This window comes from Ursus arctos, unplaced genomic scaffold (genome assembly GCF_023065955.2).
Source record: "Ursus arctos isolate Adak ecotype North America unplaced genomic scaffold, UrsArc2.0 scaffold_10, whole genome shotgun sequence".
NCBI lineage: Eukaryota > Metazoa > Chordata > Mammalia > Carnivora > Ursidae > Ursus > Ursus arctos.
In genome coordinates this window covers 9,540,742-9,559,968 of record NW_026622764.1, presented here as the reverse complement: position 1 = coordinate 9,559,968, position 19,227 = coordinate 9,540,742, and the positions used below count along the sequence as shown (strand labels likewise).

Here is a 19,227-nt window from a genome sequence, read left to right as displayed (position 1 = left end):
CCGAAGTTCCACAACAGAGGTGAAAAGTAAGGTAGTATAGAAATTCAGAGGAGGAGATGATGAACTTCTCTTGGGAATATTAGAATAATCTTCACAGAGGTGCAGTCATGTTCCCTGAGCTTTGAAGATTATCGGGACCAGGCTGTGTCGGCTAGGGAGAACGATTTCTATCTCAGCAAAGGCGTGACATCCGAAAAGCCGGGGACATGTACGCAGAACAATGAATAGATCAGTTTAAGTCAAGAAGTATCTGATAGGGGAGAAGAGAAGAGAGGGAGTGAGGTTGGCAAAGTAGGGCAGGGGTGTATTTCAGGAACCTAAAGTGTAAGTAAGGCTAAGCAGGTGAACCTCATCGCATAAGCAGCAGGGAGCCGCTGATGCTGGCGCTCAAGGCCGTATGTGAGTGGTCGTGCTATGGGAAGCGGTGAGCACAACTGTTGGAGAAACCTGTTAGATGGTCTCTCAAAGGTTTATGCGGGTGACATGGGTGGACCTTTTGGAGGTAGTTTTCAACAGGTTCTGACAACTCTTTAGAAGGAGTAAGAGAGATTCAAACGTGATTTAAAATCTTTGGAACTGGGTGACAAGGCTAGTTTGCGCCATTAAAAGAACTGGGTGTTACAAAAGAGCAGCTGTGCGAAGGACAACTGTAGATGCAGGTCTAGACGGGTCAGTCTGGATGCTAGCAGAATACAAAATATGCAATGATGGGAGTGGGCGTTAGGAGAAATTTAGAGGCTGGAGATACAGTCCTGTGATCATTGCCGTTATCTGAAAGCCTGAGATTTAGGAATTTTTCAAAAGAGAGATTATAGAGAGAGAAAAGAAGATTAAGAGTAGACAATCAGGGGACACCCGCACTAATCGGGTCAGAAAAAAAAAAGTAGAAAAACAGAAAAAAGGAAAAGTGTCGGAAGGAGGAGAGTCCCATGAAAACCAGCATGAAAACCAGTCTAGGAGAGACTTTTCAAGAAGAAAGTGCCCATGAATGCCAACTATATACCTTTAAACTATGCCGCAGTTGAACCTGCCTGTCCTGTCTGTCATGCTTGATTTTGTATCCCCTGGTGCCTAGCAAAATGCTCTGCTCCTCATCAGCAAATTTTACCTAACAGATGGTTTTTTGGTTGTTCTGTTTGAAGAGATCTGGCTGTAAGGTAATGTACATACAAGTAAAAGAATGAAGCATCGGTTGAAAATAAGAAATTAAAGTGGAAGATGAGATAATGTAATGGGATGCTGGTGACAAGCAATTAGATGGACTTTATGCTGGTGTGTGACTGTGATAAATACAGTGTTATGTATACACCAAAAAATAAACATCCCCAGAACCAAGAGCCAATGACAAAAACAAAAGGGAAAAAAAAAAGGTCCCAGATATGAATCTAAGCCTTATGCTGTTTTTAACATCTATACAATAAATTGACTTAAACTTACATCTGTTCTTATTATTAAGGGCAGGATACACAGATAAAGTAACACAATGCCATTCCAGGGGAAGTTAACCTTTTGCTTTTTATTAGTAAACAATAGGAGGGCGATCAATAAATGCCGCAAGCCTTGGTAACGTGACTAGCCTTGCAAGTTGGTCTGGACGCCGTGGTGTGGCAATGAGGAAGCACGCTAAGACTTCCTGCTGATAAAAATGCAGATGAGGAAGTGTTTTGTATCAAAGAACGACGATGAAATTCCATTTTAAATGATTTCAAGGTTTCTTTCTTTCTTAGACCATCTCCTGTGCTACATTCAAAGGTCGTATGCTAATCTGGAACCCGGTTGTGAAGTTCTTTTAAACAACCATCTGCCAAATGGACTGTGTTTAAAGGAAAGCATGTTTGCTTGCTAGGGCATGAGGTCCTATGGTTTACGTGTTTCTTTCTGAAGAACTGTGATTCCGCTGGATATTTACCCATCTCCCCCTCTCACCCCCTCCCCACCCCCGTGATTGCTTCGCAGGCCACGGAACATGCTCCTGTGGTCACTGCGTGTGTGAGAGAGGCTGGTTCGGGAAGCTCTGCCAGCACCCGCGGAAGTGCAACTTGACGGAGGAGCAAAGCAAGAGTTTGTGCGAATCGGCGGATGGCATACTGTGCTCCGGGAAGGGTGAGTACCTCTGTGGGAGCTTGGACCCGGTCCCCGTTCCGACACACGGTTTGCAGGGCAGCGCGTACCACCTTTCCCGGCGGCACTTCGTGGGAATGAAAACCATGCTGTCCTCTGCTCCTACCAGACTTCAGACTTGCAAGTTAAGCACATGAAGCGTGGGGTCTGAGAAAATGAAAGGCGTGGGAAGGTTTTCCTGCAAGAAGGTCCTCGGCCACTTGCGTGCATCATCATGGCAGAGTGACATGTAATTGGTAATTGTATAAAGAAGAAAAGACAACAAGATGTAATGGGCAGTGAATGGACCCCCAAAAAAGGCAGAGGGGTAATTGTTGAGTTCTCCTGTGAAATAGCACAGCCCAGAACTGCAGAAAAGTGATCACAAGGGTCTGAACTGTCAACAAGCAGGACTGGACCCTTCCCAGGCTGGATGATGTGGGGGTAGGGGGGAGGGGAGGGTTGAAGGGGGCAAAAAGACATAAAGGGAAACTAAATATTTTGTTTCATAAAAAAGGAAAGGAAGAGTCTATGAGTCTCAAAGTTCTGGTGTCATTTTCTTTGGCCTAAAAATCACCAATTTTCCAACCAAACATGTAATCTAATATATAACAAAAATTTAAGCCTGCAACGTGTTTATAATTTTCAAGTTGATTGAATAAGAGTTACCATCCCAATCAAAAGTTTGCCATAGAAACAAATTCTAGAAGAATAGCAATCCCGCCCATTGTCCCCTCAAGTCCCCCAGAAAAGCAGAGCAGATTTTTTTTTTCTGAGAAAGAATACTGACAGACTAAATTTCAGGCACCTTGACCTTGATGTTTCTGTGTGAATTCTTGAAGAGACTTAAAATCCCGTTCTCATGGTGCATATGGGCTCCTCTAGGACGCTGTCGCTAGTGCCTAAGAAAACACCAGGAAGGCTCTGGAAGCTCACCAGATTCTCAGTAACGTTCGGGAGCTGCCCCTCGTGAAACTAGATGGCACGGAGTGTCCAGACTCTCTTCTTCAGCACAGCCCCCTCCCTGCTTTTCAGACAAGGCGCACAGCTAGGGGTGAAACTGCACTGTTCACCCTCAAACCCCTCCCCCTGGGTCCCAGTTAGCACGTTAAGTATCTTTCTGAAGAAGCCCCCGGGAAGCACGTGAACGGCTAGAGAGTGACGGCGGTTTCGGAAGCAGGATGTGCCCCTACACAGTGGCTGTCCCCTTACCTACCGCCAAAGGCCACCGCCTTCAGGCTCAGAGAGGCTTTCTGGCATAACTGCAAAGATAGAATCTGATGGAATGCTCTGACCACATGGGATGCCGGGAGGAAGGTGGAAAACTGAAACGTGCTCAGCTTCAACAGACAGCTGTGCTTGTCCTTGGTTTCCGGGCGTGCTGGGTTTGAGACTCTGGGTTTACCGTGCTCTGCCAAGCACGCCGTGCCTTCGACCTCACGCCCTGGCCATCAGGGGCAATCGAATGAGTGGAAAGCAACCACTTTGTTCCTTGTTTGTTCTTTTATTAAATTCATTCTAATTCCAACTCCCAGATGAATCTAGCACCAGTCTGTCTGTCGGGGGCTCTCATTGCCTGGAAACGCTTGCTTTAGGTTCAAGTCTGTTGGGTGGGCCAGAAAGCGGGGAAGGAATTATGGAGGAGGAGGTGAACAAAGCAAACAGGAAAGGCCGTAGGGATGGAATTAACCTTCCAGGGGGAGAAAAGAAATGTTATCAGACCAGAAGGCAGCGTCCTGCAAATAACCGACAGGTGAGAAAGATCAACCTGTCTGAATTAGATTTCTTCCCGAGTACGGCTCCTAACACAGAGCCCGGAAGTTCAGATTTTTTTGGTTGATTTTCCACAATGGCATTATCGTTGGAATAAGGATAGTAACTTTTCACAGAAATGCCATAGAATGAGGATGCCCAGTCCCATTAAAACATGGATGGGCCCGTTAGTATTAGTTTACTTTAAAAATCAGCCACTTTGGGAGCGTTTGTGTGTGTGTATTTACAAGACACACTATGGAATCATTCACGTTGTCCACGAGTGGACCTTGGCTAAGCCATGTCCAGTTGCAGCTACAGTCAGAAAGCACAAAGCCATGCTCCCCCATAGCGCAAATACCAGTCTGTCGTTTCCTACACTGAATTTCATACAAAGAGAAATCGTTTCTTTTGAAGAAATGAACCTTCTTTTTAAAGCCATTACTTTCTGAGGAGAGTCTTACTCTTCAGCATCATATATGCAGAAAATGCAAGAAAAGAATAGGTTGACTAAATATTGACCCGAAGGCATTTCCTCAGAACAAAACAGAACAAGGAAATCTGTCTCTAGTTAATGCCTTTTCAGATTGTTTGCTTTGGGTGATGGAAATATATCCAGAGATCAATGGAGGGTTGAAAGTCTATTTGTCTAAGCGGTTTATCCTTCATTGAGTAGAGAGTTTTAGAGTCGTTAAAGTCAGAATGTGAAAGCTGCCCGGAGGCTGTGCTTTTGGAGACTGGTGTTAGTGGCGATGGCGGGCGTTCCTACTGTTGGCAGCAGCTGGCTGTGGCTTCTCTCTCTCCTCCTGTTCCGGAGCCATCAGTTGGACTATACAGGAAGAAAGGGGCTGAGACCAAGATCATAAAACTGCAGGCATAGAGGAGAACAGGGGTCCAGCCGTTATTCCTGTCCCCATGGAGGGTGCCACTCCACCCCCACCCCAAGAACCACAGGAAAAGTAGTCCAGGAAGTAGACTAACGGTCTTCTAACATGGTGGCGAGATAGAGAAGTCTGTGCCAGCGACTTGACTAGGACCATGTATTTCTTGATCTCATGGACTTGCCCAAATTCCATATGCTTTTTCTCAAATTTGCAAACGAAAACCCCTGACCCTGATGATCACAGAGGAAGTTGGAGCCTTTCTCTTTCTCCGAACGTGGGACAGGCATGAGCAGTAAGCCTGAGATGGGGCCCAAGCCGCCAGCCAAGTGTTTCCACCAGAAAGACAAGTCTGGGTCATGCGCTTCCCGTGAGCTGTGAATAAAGTTGTCACCTCAGGAGACGATGAAGAAATAGCGTTTTATTTCTTTACAAATTGATAGCCAAGACAATAAATCACTCCATAGAAAAATTTAAAACAAGATACATTGTTGTGACCTTCATAACAGATGGAGTAGTTAGTACAATAGTGAAAGAAAAGTGCCTGCTGGGAGGTCAGGTTGCAGCATTTTGTCAGGCTTGATGAACGAAAAAGAAAGTCCAACTTTATTAATGGGACAGCTAATAAAGGTGCCTCGCCCTTAGACTCAAACTGTTGGTGTGAATAGCCAGAGGGATGAGCTTAGAGCCAGGTCTCCCCTGAGTTTAGCCACCTTTGTGGAATACGTGACATAATTCGTAGGCTGTTTGTTTGGGGATTTATTTATTTATTTGGATCCAAGAGTACCCGATAACCTTTCTACCTTCGTAACTTCAACCTAGATCCGGGTCGTCACCTGCGATACTCTTAAAGCTGCTGTTGTGTGACAATGACTGTAGTTGTGTATCATTGGATGTCTCCTTAAACTCTCCCAAGGGTACTTGCTGAGTCCCGCGTCAGCCATGGAAGCCACGGTGCGCGTGCCCACCTGCCTGTCATCCCCTCTACTCCACCAGGGCTCGTCCTCCATCCCCATGAAAGGGAAAGGGTACAAGTTGCACTTCAAAAGCCAGCTTTTGCCAAGAGTTCTAGTTGCTTCCCCCAGTGTGGCTGTCTCGTCAGAGCTGTGAGAACACACAGCTCATTTTTTGAAACTATATGGAAGTTTTTCCAAGGATAGGTAGGTAGAGACAAGAACAGACTGAGTCAGATTGAAATCTTGGGATAACTGTTGTGTCTGGCCCATGTGGCCCTGAGTAATTCCCTTATCCTGTCTGTACTCCCATTTTCTCATCTTTGAAGAAGGCAGAAGAATTTCATTAGCTTCCCCTTCTTAAGTCCTAAGGCTGCTTTGAAGACAAATGAGAAAATGTGGCTGGTTCCCCAGGAATGGAAACCAGTAAGAAGCACAGAAGGGAGATCGGAGCCTTCTTGGGGGTCCTTATACTGAGAAAGAAAATAAATGGGTTAGTGGTGTTGCTGTCCTGAGCCTACTACCCGAGAGCCCCTGCCAAGATGGGCCAGCTGTTCCTTATGACTGGACTGGTCTCATGGGTGTGAGTGGGTCCTGGCCAGCTGAGCTCAACAGTTGGTCCCCTCTTGGCAGTCATGTGGCCTGTGTGTGTCCGACAGAATCCTCTCCCTCAGTTTTTCCCTTTGCAGAGACGGCAATTTGACCTCTGATCACCAATGAAAACAGCCAGTACTCTGTGACAAAGGCTATAAGAGGTCCTAAGAACTATCCCACTGTGTTATTACATTGTGAGGCTATGCCTAGAAGAATTTCCGACCTCTAAGATACACTGAGAATTGACAAACAGGAAAGGAGCAACACAGCTGGGGAAGATGCTGACCGAGAAAAGCTAGTTTTCACAGCACACACAAAAATCAATCCGCATTTTTCGTTCTAAGTATTTCAGTACCTAGTAGACTCTGGGAACTGGAATTTATTTGTCAAACGGTCTGTCAGTGTATACCATATTAACTTTAGCTGAGCTTATCAGTTTTGGGAAAGTGCGTTGATATGGCCTGAAGCTGAGCATTTCAGAAGCTGGAGCATCAGTTGGAATAGTTTCAGAGCCGGGGATAAGTTTAAAAGTGAAATGTGAGATCTTTTCATGAATTGTCACAAAATAAAAATATATATCTATCTCCTAGGTGTGATACACGAATATCATGGACATATAACGTCATTTGCTTCTGCTTCTTTGTAGAAATAATTTTGCAATGTAAGGGAGGCACTATTTTAGAAACAACTAAAACCAGTCAGATTCTTCAAATAATTGATTTTCCTCTAGTCATGGAAAGAAGGCACTAAATACGGTGCCTTCTGAGGAAATTGCAGTGAAAAGTCAATGACACGCCCCAGGTTTTCTCTGTTGTAGATATATCGCTAACCATCTGCTAAATGAGTAGCTGTATGTTGAACATTTCCGGGCCTAAGAAAATTGAAAGAAAATCTTTGAAGTTAAGATAAATAACTTCTAAACTGAGGAAGCTCTCTACCTGGATGTGGCCAAGAAGGAGCCACCATCCCTCACGGACTGACCAGGACGCTCGGCTCCTGGGTCCTCGGCAGCCTGCCGGCCCTTCATCGAAAGCGAGAGTCGTTAGACTGTGCCCAAGAGCCTGCAGATCATTCTAGACCCTCAGGAAAACAGTCAAGACTCAATGAAATCGTGCTGTGGTTAAGCAAGGAGTTGATCAGTGTAAACACCGTTGTCAGCATACGACTAATTCTGACTTCTCCCTTACCGTGAGAAGTGTGACAAACCATGTCACACGTTTAATTTGGCCATTGGGGATTCTGGTAGCTACACGCACATGCCAGTTTCCCTGTGAAGTATCACAAAGGGCCTGAGGCATGGGGCCCGTTTATATGAACCTTTCATGATATCTAAACAAATACCAATTCCTTTCTGTAACCACTGTTCTCTCCCAGCTCGCTAACTCATTTTTCAATGACTCTGTGTTTCCCAGAGGCACTGATCAATGTTGGTTCCCCGCCCCGCTCCCAATACCTTTTGAACTTAGCAAGTCTGGAATTTGGTTAAATATATCAAAATACTTTTCTACTTCACATTCTGTGAGGGTGATTTTTGACCTGAAACATTTAGTGATAGATAGACCTCATTTAGTAAAAGGAAATCACGTTGGGAAGGAACAAAGAAGCCAAGGGCATAGAAGGAAGGGGAAGTCCTTTTTTCTTTGTTTCTTCGATTCTTTTTTTAATTTTAAAGTTGTCTTTACTGCTGCTATAGAAGTAATTTTGCCCGGTGAGGGGTTTTGAGCCTGTCACGTAAGGTTGTGTAGACCAAGAGAACTTTCTTCTCTTTGTGAGACCATTTAATTCATGTGTTTTCTCTTCTTTTAAATATACCACTCATAAAATTGTTTTTCAGCACACCAAGATATGTTTAATAACAGAAGTGGAAGATTCTTACTGATAAGAAATAAAAAGAGGGGAAATGGGTGAAGTAATGAGAAAGTTGGTTAGACCCAGAGCCTCATGGAAGATGAACTTTTGGGGGGAGATTAGAGCTCTCCTGGGTCGTGGCAGGGGACCCCCAGAGTGAGATCTCATGAGTCAGATGCCCACGAACGGTCGTGTGTGCCCTTGGAGCACTGTGACGAGCCCCCCAATACGCAGGTGTGTCCCTCCTTTCAGAAAATTATGTAGACAAAAATCCAAAAGCAGAAGCCCAATAATTTAGTAGCAATTTTAATTATAAAATACATCCTTATTTAATAAAACTTACCGTTCAGTTCCTTTAAAGAGCAGACAGTTTAAAACATGAGTCATCCCAGGAAAAAAAAGAAAAAAGCATCTGTTTTTGAACACCTTTTTGGAAGGCTATCTATAAGAATCCGCACGTTCTGCTCTTACTGACATTTCAACCAGACTGGGCCGTGGAACATTTGCTCAAGGCTAATTGCAATTGTCTAGATCCATAATGAAGCCTTTCCTGGATGACCTTTATGGATTGCGGTAAGCAAAGCTCCCCTCTGAGCAACAGGCTCTTCGATAAACTTGTACCTCGGGAAGATGGGTTTTTAGAAGCCTGTTGTTCGTGCGTTGACGATGTTCTATTCTAGACAGAAACCTTTAGTGCTGTGGTGACAGCGAGTCGTGCCCTTTGTGATTTCAGGCTCTTGCCACTGTGGAAAGTGCATTTGCTCTGCGGAAGAGTGGTATATTTCTGGAGAACTCTGTGACTGTGACGACAGGGACTGTGACAAGCACGACGGCCTCATTTGCACAGGTGCGGTAGGACCCGCTCGGCTTGCTCTGCACCCCCGTTGGTGAGAAAGACAAACAGCCCCCCTCCATGGTGCCGCCCATGGCTGTGGGGTGGCTGGGGCTCTCCCGATTATCGAGCCCTGAGAATTGCTTATGAAATACACGCGCTTAAACAAGCTCGGGGGGAAACAGAGATGGAGACAGAGCCCAGCTGGAACGGGGCAGGGTGGGCACTACTGACTGGCTGCTCCCCGGCTGGTGGCACCAAGCGGAGGCCAGCAATCGTTTGAAAGATCCGATTTCCCATAGCTGTCGGTAAGATACTAACAAGGTGGCTGTAAGAGGGCGAGTGGAATGGCTGCGACTATGAGCGGCTGTGGTTGATAAGAACGTATTTTAACCCGGTGCATTTCAGTCACGATGATGATGCCCCCGTGTGTTTTCTTGCAGGGAATGGACTTTGTAGCTGCGGGAACTGTGAGTGCTGGGATGGATGGAACGGAAATGCGTGCGAAATCTGGCTTGGCACAGAGTATCCTTAACAATTACACGGGACAGGACTGGAGTCTTTACTTTTCTAGGCCATTAGAACAATATACATGCAAAGGAAACCTTGTATAATCACCACTAGGACAGGTCAAACAGACTATTGTATGTTTTTCTCTTTCTGAATGCCTGCATGAAGTCTGGGTACCCATTAAAAAATGAGTTAAGCAAAGTCTGATGTAAATAACGCCAGAAAGAATTTGTCTTCCAGGATTTACATCAGTGGTTCTCAACAAGGGTGACTTCGCCACCTGGAAAACACTTGGCAACGTGTACGGACAATTTCGATTGTCATGCTGGGTGGGGTGGGAGGGCGAGCGACAGGCCTCTAGTGGCTAGAGGCCAGGGATGCTGCTGAACATCCCACAGCAAAAAGTTAGCGGACTCCAAACGTTAATAGTGCCGGAGTTGAGAAATGTTGGATTACACGGTCGTTAGACACGGATATCCCTCACAAAAAAGACCACATGAGAATCTATGGAAATATCCTCACATAAAGCCATCGATCTTATTTTTTTCAGGATTCCTGTGACTCAGCATTTCCATACGGGGACAATAAAGACAAACACACATAAGAGAAAATGGCGGGGGGAGCGGAGGGAGGTGGGGGGCAGAGGCTGGATCACCAGTGCTTTGTAAAGAAAAAGACTGGTCCGTTTTAGCCAGTAAGTCATTCGTTTGGTCTCACTTTAAACTCACGAAAAAGATTCTCTTAGGAAGGCAGTATGAGAAATGTACAATTTGACATTTTTAATAAATAGTGACTTAAGTTGCTTACAATGTGTCAATATATATTTGGCTACTGCTGATGAACAACACAGAATGAATAGGTATTCAGGGGCGTCTTCTGTTACCGGATCCCTTCTTAAACTGGGCAGGGGTAGGCGTACGAGGACTCTGATTTTTCACTATTTAAACTATTCCATGGTAACTTGCCTTTCAAGAGGACAATATCTAATGGGACCTAGGAGGGGCCTGAAATATGCATTCGTTTCCCTTAAAAGACTCTTATTCCTAAGGATACATTTACTGCAAAATAGGGTCATGCAGAGAAGTCAAGAAGAGATACTGTGATCAAATGACACCAGTCTCAAAGCTCAGTGGATAAAAAAAAAAATCTAGAAATGTCTTAAGTAGAAATTACAAATATTCACTCAGCAATAGGAACAAAATGTTTATTTTCTTAATGGTGAAATTTTGCTCTGTATGAAATTCACATTGAATTATGAAAATGTACAATAATTAGGACTTCCCTTACACATTTACAGTTAAATCTACTTACACACATTAGTTTAGGCAACCTTTAATTATTTGGAGCTAAAAAACCCACTTTTTTTTCTAAATGTGAATTATATTTTGTAAAATCCTAGAATAATGTAACAAAACCATTTCCGCATTGTTTAAGATGAAAATTTTTACTTGGAAATTTTACTTAATGATGTAAATATTCTAGAGTCATGGCTTGGACTTCATAAGTCAAGTCACCAAAAATAAGGAAAATATGCATTTGCCGAGTTACTTAAAAATTTAATATTGAAAATTATTTAAGAGAAAGTTTATCTGATGCTGACTTTTATAGTACTAATAGTGTTCTCATACTTTAATAGATTTATAAAATTGTTATCTCTATCCTGAGATTATGGAGTGCAACCATATTAGTTGTATCTCTATTGTTGAGTATGTCCGTTGATATATCGGTTTTGTAAAATGAGGGAAATAGAAGCAGTTGAGAAATAATATAGACTATATTCTTTCCTCCTCTCTAGCTAATCATTTTAAGCCTCAAACAAGCCTGTTGTAATTGTTCGGTAGCACTTTTGATGACTCGATGATGCACCATCATCAGAATTCCCTTCACTCTCTAGCCATCATAACACAAACCGCCTTCAGCTTCCCTCCTGCGGAACTCCACCTTCGATAAAGGACCAGAATACATATTTTAGACTTTGTGGGCCACATACATCTCTGTTGGATCTTCTTTGTTTGTTTTTAATACTTCAAAACTATAAAAGGGAAAACAGAAAGCAAACTCATTTGGAGTTCACAGGCTTTTTTTTACAAAAACAGACTGTGGGCTCGACTTGGCTCCCAGTGGAGCAGCATTTTGCCAACCTGAGCTCTCCTTTGTCTTCTCATGGAATCCTCGGTGTGTCTTATTTTTCTTGCTGTTCTCTACGTTTGTTATCTCTTTTGTTAACAACTACAATGAAGGGCTTCTCTTTTTATATTTTCGTATGAGAAAAGTGTCCTCAGCGTTTATGTTTTTTAAGGAAAAGTTTTGAGATGGAGAAATTATTATATGAGAAATTTCAAAATGTGGTTTGTTCAAATTTTTGGACAAGGCTGAAAATATAGGACAGTCAGCTATCTTCTGGGTTCATTTAGCTACAAATTATTGAACTGAAACTGAGTTATAGCATAAGTCACCTGGTACCTAATCTCTAATGAATACTTTTCTTTTAAATCAGAAATAGTTTTTTACTTCTTTCTGTCTGCTATAATATTTCGTATGCGTGTATATGATTTTGACTCTAGCAATGCAATCATCAATAGACCTATTAAGAAGTTATTTAATTTACATGTTTAAGTTGGAAAAAATAAAATATAGTTACATGTAAAGACGTAAATCCTACCCTTTTTCAATGTGATTTTGTATTTTGACTTTAAATTCCGTTACTAAGATTAAAAAAAAAAACAAAACTCCCTCTTTCAAAAAAAAGGCAGGGCAGGAACAAACTTGTAATAGGGGAAGAGTAAATGTGGGAAGCTCATCGGCTTGTTGGAGTTGGTGGGAAGTTCTGGAAGATTAAGGTCAGTTGGGAAGGACGAGACACGTCTGCAGCTGGTGTTGGCACTCACCCTGCTTGTTGGCAAACCATTACTGAGGAAGTCTTCCACAAGGACTTTTCAGTAAAACTCTACTAAGGTCCTAAGACCCAAGAGGATAATAATGATACCCCATTTTCTCCCTGGACCCCTTGAGCTAATCTAGATTCCTGTAGCACCTTGAAAGGAACGGCCTCCAGCACTTCGAATGCAAACACAATCTTTGCCAGCAAACATCAGGATCAGACCGAATGATAGAGAAAACCAAGAAAAAATAAAACAAATCACAACTCAGCCTTTGTTTGCAGACTCACTGTCAAAACTCTGAAGCCCTACCCAGTATCCAAGAGTCAACAGGCCTTGTGTGCCCCCTTATAAGCTAAGAAACTTAAGCTAGGAAATGTATTTTACTCCAAAGTAACACAGTTTGCGTCTGGATGTTGGTATGTCTGCATTTAGCCAATTGCTTTCCCTGGAAATAGTCTTGTTCTGAAATACAATTGAAAATAGGTTTCAATTATTTTATTTCCTTCTAAAATGCATTTCTTAGTCATCTGGTCTCTCCTTCAAACATTAGTTCTCCCTCTAGTATTTATTAGGAATAAAAACTGAAATGAAATGATACATGTCTAACTTAAGGAACAAGAAGTTCTTGTTGTTGCTGTTGTTGTTTTGTTTTGTTTTATAAAAGAAAACCAAGTCTAATATTGGTCATCTCGAAAACATCTGACTGTTTTAGTGCTTTAGGCATTAATTGAGCAACTGGCCAGGTGTGTTAAAAATACTCACTCTGCTTACTCTCCAAGAGGCAAACAGTTAGGACTGCAGCAGGAGTCTTGTCGGCCCATTGTGGAGCTCCTAAAGCCACCTGCTATCCCCAACACTCAGGACAGGCCACCGCTTAGGGCAAGAATCTCTAAGTTCTGCAGGATTTGTAGCAAACTGTTGCTCAGGACCATTTCACTCTTTACATAGGGCGCACCATCTGGATCTCCTCTATATTTTTTCCAAGTAAAGTTGTAGCCAAACATTTTAGAAAGCAAACTTTAAAGAAAATGAACGTGGTGTCGCCTGGAATATCGAAACAACGAACATTCCCGAGCATTGCGGAGGGATGGGTGAAGCAATTGGCTACCATAACAGATCAGTAGAAATATCCTCCCCTACCAGATATGCATGCAAAAGGAATGTGACATAAGACTCAATGCGACTGACATACGTACATGGAGGTACAAAACACACAGTCTGTAGTACAAATGAATTCCATCAGATTTACTATACAGAACATCAATGAGGACAGATTGCACTTGCTTAATAACAGCAAACTTAATTTTTGAGGGGAAAAAATGTTGGCGTCTTATCCCAGAAAAATAGCAAGAGAGGTATCATCAAAGAGCTAAAATCTTCTTTGGCATGGTAAAGGGGGACATTGAGTGTACCAACTTATTTACATGACATTTCTCTATAGTTGTGGGTGAAGCAATGGCATTTTGTTACATAAAGTTGTTTGATGTTTTGTAATATGCCTTCATATCAATATTTTATTCAGTATGTTGTATTTGTGAATACAACAAATGGTATTAAACACAGAAACTGTACAATGCAGACAGACTTTTTGTATGTAAATTGAATAGTACATACCAACAGTTCTTGATACACAGGTCCTACTACATGCAGTTCATCGGTGCTGTCCTCGTCCCATGCAACAGGTGAGACCAGACACAAAGGAAACCGTCTAATTTACAAATAACAAGGACCCGTCGGCAATATGTCTAAACATATATTAGCAGAAAGTATTTGACATCCATTCATAGGGATAAATGCCCTTGGAGACAAATAATATAAAAAACAAAACGGAGGTGCACATTGACATAAATCTCAGTCATTTACAAAAATAAATCTTGTCTTAATTTTAACCAATAAACAGGCTTGCAGGGGGAGAAAACAGCATATAGGGCTGATTACCAAAACCAAATAGGTGGGGTTGTTTGTTGTGTGTGCATGTGTGTGTGCGTGTGTGTGTGTGTGTGTTAGTGTGTGTGTGTATATTGGGGGAAGCAGTGTCTATAAGCCCATCTAATTGGAATGTCAAGTTAAATAATTCGGTTTGCCACAGATTATAGAATACATGTCTTCCCTAAATTGGTTCGTGAAATTCATCTAACGGATTTTAACTCATCCTGTTGCAAATGATGGGCTTTAAAACGGTGTCACAAGAAACCAAGAATGGTTGAAGGAATCATTTTGTTGTATTCGTACTTTAGCATTATTGACAATAAATCTACTCAAACGTTATGCTAACTTTTTATTTATTAAAATGAAATCCAATATGAAAATGAAGTAAGCATAAACAGTTAAATTTATACTAAATCTTTAATCAGCTAAGCAGGCCAAAATTTTTAAATGCCGGGCAAGGGCTGTCATGGAGACTTAGGAACGCAGTGGCAAAATAATTTCCCAGGAAATACAGTGCAGATGGGGGGGGGGGAGGCGGGGGAGTGGCGACTGGGTCAGCCTTCCACATGGAAATAATCATAAGAGGCCAGTACATTTATAGTTTTCTATAAATGAGGTTCAGTTTGGTCTCAGTTAACTCTTCTGAGGAGGAAACATTGAATTTTATTAAGTACACACAGAGTTAACAAATATATTTCCAAACAGTTTCGTATTCCACATTTTGAAACTCTTTATATCCCATAGCGAACGTTTTGCATGGTTTCTTCCCTGTGCAGTCAACGATTTCGTGGCCTTTCTTAGCGGTTGTCTTCCCTAAGCTCGGACTTAGGCAAAAGGAAATTAAGAAAGCAAAATAAAACAAAAGCAAATCAATGGAGTGGACCAAAAACCTGATGTTTGAACGTGTTGGTTTGCCATGAATTTTATCCAGAAGAATTCAACAGACTGCATTCTGAGCTCATGGCAAGGCACCTCTACCCCAGCTACTGGGCAACCCGGGGCCCCGAGAAGCTGAGTTACAGGTATGGAGTGGTGACTTACACAGTACCTGACTCAGCATGCTGAGCTAAAAAAAATAGTTTTTCCTAGTATGTCCAGTTTAAAAACTTGTCATTAAACACCAAAAATATTAAAGTCTAATTTATAACTAACGTTTGCATTGCTGCTGCAGAAAAGAACACAACAGCCGCCTTGCCCATGCTCTGCTGAGTATGAGTAGAACGCAGCCAAAACCGGGGATGGCATTCAGTTCGGTTCATTAAAAACAGGTAGGATTATATCGGAAATGGATTTAGGTAGCGCAATTCTTGTAGGTTGTAATTATTGAATTTTCTTTTTTTTTTCCTTTTTTCCAAATAATGAGGATCAGTAGATGAAAAATGAACCTTAATCAGGCCTACAAGGCCTACAGAGTTCTTTGGACCCACTTTCTCAAAAACCAGTGGGTCTTGCTCGCTGGGCAAGGCAAATGTTACCATTACCAGTAAGCTTGTGATATGTATAAAACACACACACACACAAAGAAACTATAGGGGGATGTCAAACACATATCGTAGAGAGCTTCCCCCGGGACTGTGTTTGACCCATTTCTCACCCCGGCAACGCCGACCTCAGGAGCACAGTGTCTGCTACTGGATAGAGCGTATATGTGTGTTTAATCGATAGTGGGAGCCGGAGACAACACTCTTAATCTTTAGAGATGCAATTTGTAATAATAGGTTTAGAAGGCTTCCTGATTCCCTGATCGCTCTCCGAACTAGGCCAACTGCCACATTTAAGATTTAGAGGAATACAATCCCTGCAAAAGGTCACAGACAGTGGAGCGAGCAGCCCTGTAAAAACGGGAAGAAGAGAAATCCATAATAGCACAGGTTTACAGCGTCTAACTAGAAATTACTCAATAGTATTCGTGTGCTACAAAATTGAACTTAAACACATGGATTTCGCTGAAACAGGACTCAAAAAGGATTATGGGTAGCTGTCAGCAGGCAAGGTATCGAGTGTACTTGTGAAGTATGTCATTCACATGAAGTGTCACGGTCACAGAAAAGATATTAAAAAGGCATTCCATATCTGGTAGGGCATTCCATGGTCTGAGTTTAGCTGGTTGTCCAGGCGTCTTCATGTTCTGGGGGCGCAACAGGTTGAGATTTATCCACTTGCAACCAAGAAGTTCGAGCGAGCCGGGAGCAAGCTCCGGCCGACTTCCAGCCGCGCCTCAGCCACGGAGCAGGACTGTCCGGCAAGGATAAATCACTCAACTGCGCGGGACGACTGAGTCACAACACCGGTGGGGATCTGGCTATGTCGTCTTACTTTTGTTGACTGGTTTGCCGCCATTCATGATTGCCGACGCGCTTGTGCTTTTACTCGGCGTCACCCCGGCCTTCGGGACCGTTTCTCCGACGTCATGCAAAGACGGTTCTCGGTACATGGCAACTGGTGACGGGCAGGAGGGCATGAGGGAAGGAGGGGAGGAGACATGACCCGGTTAGGTTCGAGCGTGGCCGCGCGCCGGAGTAAAGCAACCCCGCGTAGGGGAGGCAATTCCCGTGGTGAAGCCATCGTTTCCCGCCCCCGGACAGAAATGACTTCCTTCACATTCTCTGGTTTCTAGAACCAAAATATGGACGTGGGTGTGCCTGGGTTTTTGTCTAGGAGGGGAGGTTTAAATAGGAGCTAGGGCCTCTTCGTGGGCCTCAGACGTAAAGCAGGCATCGGCACCGGCACACACACACGCACACGCGCACACACACACACACACACACACACAGTGTGGGGGATGGGCGAGCACTTAACCTCCTTCTCTTTGTAGAGCTAGGAAAACTCAGACTTCCCTTCCAGGGCACGCCGATGTCAACCCCTGAACCCCCTCGTTCCCATCCATCTTTTCGAGGCCCGGTATGGACACCGTAGATCATTACATTATGTTTCTCTCAAGTGATTCAAAAGCAACACAATCACACTAGTGTCAACTTCAAAGCTATCCCAGGCAATGACCAGGAACTCACTTTCCTGAAGCCAGAGCCTTCTGGATTTCCTCTCCCTCCATCACGGAAACCGAAGGCATGTGTGGGGCATTTTGTATTTTTAGGCCTCGTTTTCCGAGAGCTTGTTAAAAGTAAGGCAGAAGCAGAGAGTGGCAAGAGGGCAAGTGGGAGCCATGTCCGAGTGAGCGCTGAGGAGCTGCTTGACGAGTATCCAGGGCCGCGGCTAGCCCAGCCGCTCAGGTGGCTTGTTGGAAACGGACTCTAAGAGATGCCGTGCAAGGACATGGAAGACTGACTTGGGGGAAATCAGCTGAGCAGGAATCATCTGCCGTCAGAAATGCTAGAGAATTCGGGCCGTCTAAGCCGCTGTGCTGTGGAGAGTTTCCTGTATACGGTATTTTATGAAGAGACTGTGTCTCCTCAGGGTCAGGTGGGCGCCCCATCGTGGGCCCCCCACCCGCTCAAGGCGGCGGCACAGGCCTCTGGCGTCAGGGCCGTGCGGCCGGGCAGCAGCACCCAGCTCTGAGAGCGCGTGTGCGCCCGGCCTGTCTGCGAGGACCCGGCAAGGTACCAGGGAATTAATCCACATCCGCGAAGCGCCTTCCAGTCTCACTCCCACTACTAACGCAGTTAGGAGACGACAGCGTCACAGCATTAACCTTGACCGTCCATGCGGTGAAGGTGTGGAAGAGACAGGAGTGCCCCAGAGCATCAATAATTAATCAAGTACCTAATTTGCCCTCACGTTTCCAATCATATAATGTACATTCCGTATGGGTTTTGAAAGTTGGAAATTAATCTTCCTCTATAAATTACACTAAGTGATAACCTCCGTCGTTATAATACCCCCTTCGTTATTTTTAGGGTACTTCTGTCTGCTAATTATTTGAAAATACTGCTTCTCTCTGCCTCTGAAGTCCATGAACGCACAACGCACACATACACACAACTGTTCAGTGTATGATTCAAATACCAAGTGATATTATTACACCAAGTCTCAGTCTCCGATATTTCCTGCTAGATATACAAAAATAGCTGGTCTCCAGCTTTTGCCTCAGTTAAGAGACATGAAGTCTCTTTTGGTTTTCATTATGTTGATGCGGCTAGAAGATAAGGTTTTAGAATTTAGTTAGTTCCTATCAGTTCATATTCAAAGCAAAAGTTAATGTAAAGAGACAAAGCAAGGTGGCAAAGAAACAAGATTTTTATAGAACTGCTATGGACTTAGTTTTCAAATATTTCACTTGCATTTGAATATTGGTGAGTCTGATGCTCTCAATTCATGTAAAACAGTAAGGCCAAATCACAGAGGTGTTACTTTGGAAGGACAGCAAAACCCTCTCATTTCTTATTTCTACTCTGTCTGATGATCTATCATGTAATGAGAATAGTTCACTCATATTTCAGACTCTGGCATAATTTTTCCTTTCCAAGATAGTCCCTGGTGGCTAATTGTCTAGGTTTCAATGGCTTGTTCTATAGGCAAATTTAGTTAAGGGGATAGTAAGCCATTATTGTTGAAATTATAAAGATGGTATTAACTAACAAGAGTGGTTTTCCAAACACAGGCAAACTTAAAGCTGAATTATACATTCACAAATAATTAATAATTAACCTTTAATATTTGGAATTATCTTATATCTATATAGAGAAGATGGATTATAAAACCAATATACATTTTCTCTTGATGGCTAAACCTTTCCTCTAGGAACAAAAAACAAAAAGAAAATCAAACTAAGTTAGATGAAAGTGTTTATTTAATTATTGTAGATCTGCTTTTCTGCCAAAGTGAAACAAAAGTATTTGAATAGACAAATGCCTCTTTTGAAATGCCTCAAGATTAATTTTTTTCTAGTTCTCGTATTATGTAGATAAGGTAAATGGCACTTCTGGCAGAATCCTTAATGAGAAAGTTGCAGAAGTTTCTGATTAATTAGCAACACTTTATAGCCTGCT

The 19,227-nt window shown here is 43.0% G+C and overlaps 2 protein-coding genes across 2 annotated transcripts in view; one reads left to right on the top strand and one right to left on the bottom strand.

Moving 5' to 3' along the window:
* The window catches only part of ITGBL1 (integrin subunit beta like 1), a 201,851-nt gene extending 189,722 nt beyond the window's left edge, over nt 1-12,129 (top strand). The window contains exons 9-11 of the mRNA XM_026493565.4: nt 1,957-2,103; nt 8,862-8,975; nt 9,404-12,129. Coding sequence (XP_026349350.1) covers nt 1,957-2,103; nt 8,862-8,975; nt 9,404-9,495 — 353 coding nt within the window. The 3' untranslated portion in view covers nt 9,496-12,129. The remainder of the gene's footprint in view (nt 1-1,956; nt 2,104-8,861; nt 8,976-9,403) is intronic.
* A 2,498-nt stretch (nt 12,130-14,627) lies between these two features.
* The window catches only part of FGF14 (fibroblast growth factor 14), a 168,416-nt gene continuing 163,816 nt past the window's right edge, over nt 14,628-19,227 (bottom strand). The window contains exon 5 of the mRNA XM_026493566.3: nt 14,628-16,720. Within this exon, the coding sequence (XP_026349351.1) occupies nt 16,584-16,720 (137 nt within the window). The 3' untranslated portion in view covers nt 14,628-16,583. The remainder of the gene's footprint in view (nt 16,721-19,227) is intronic.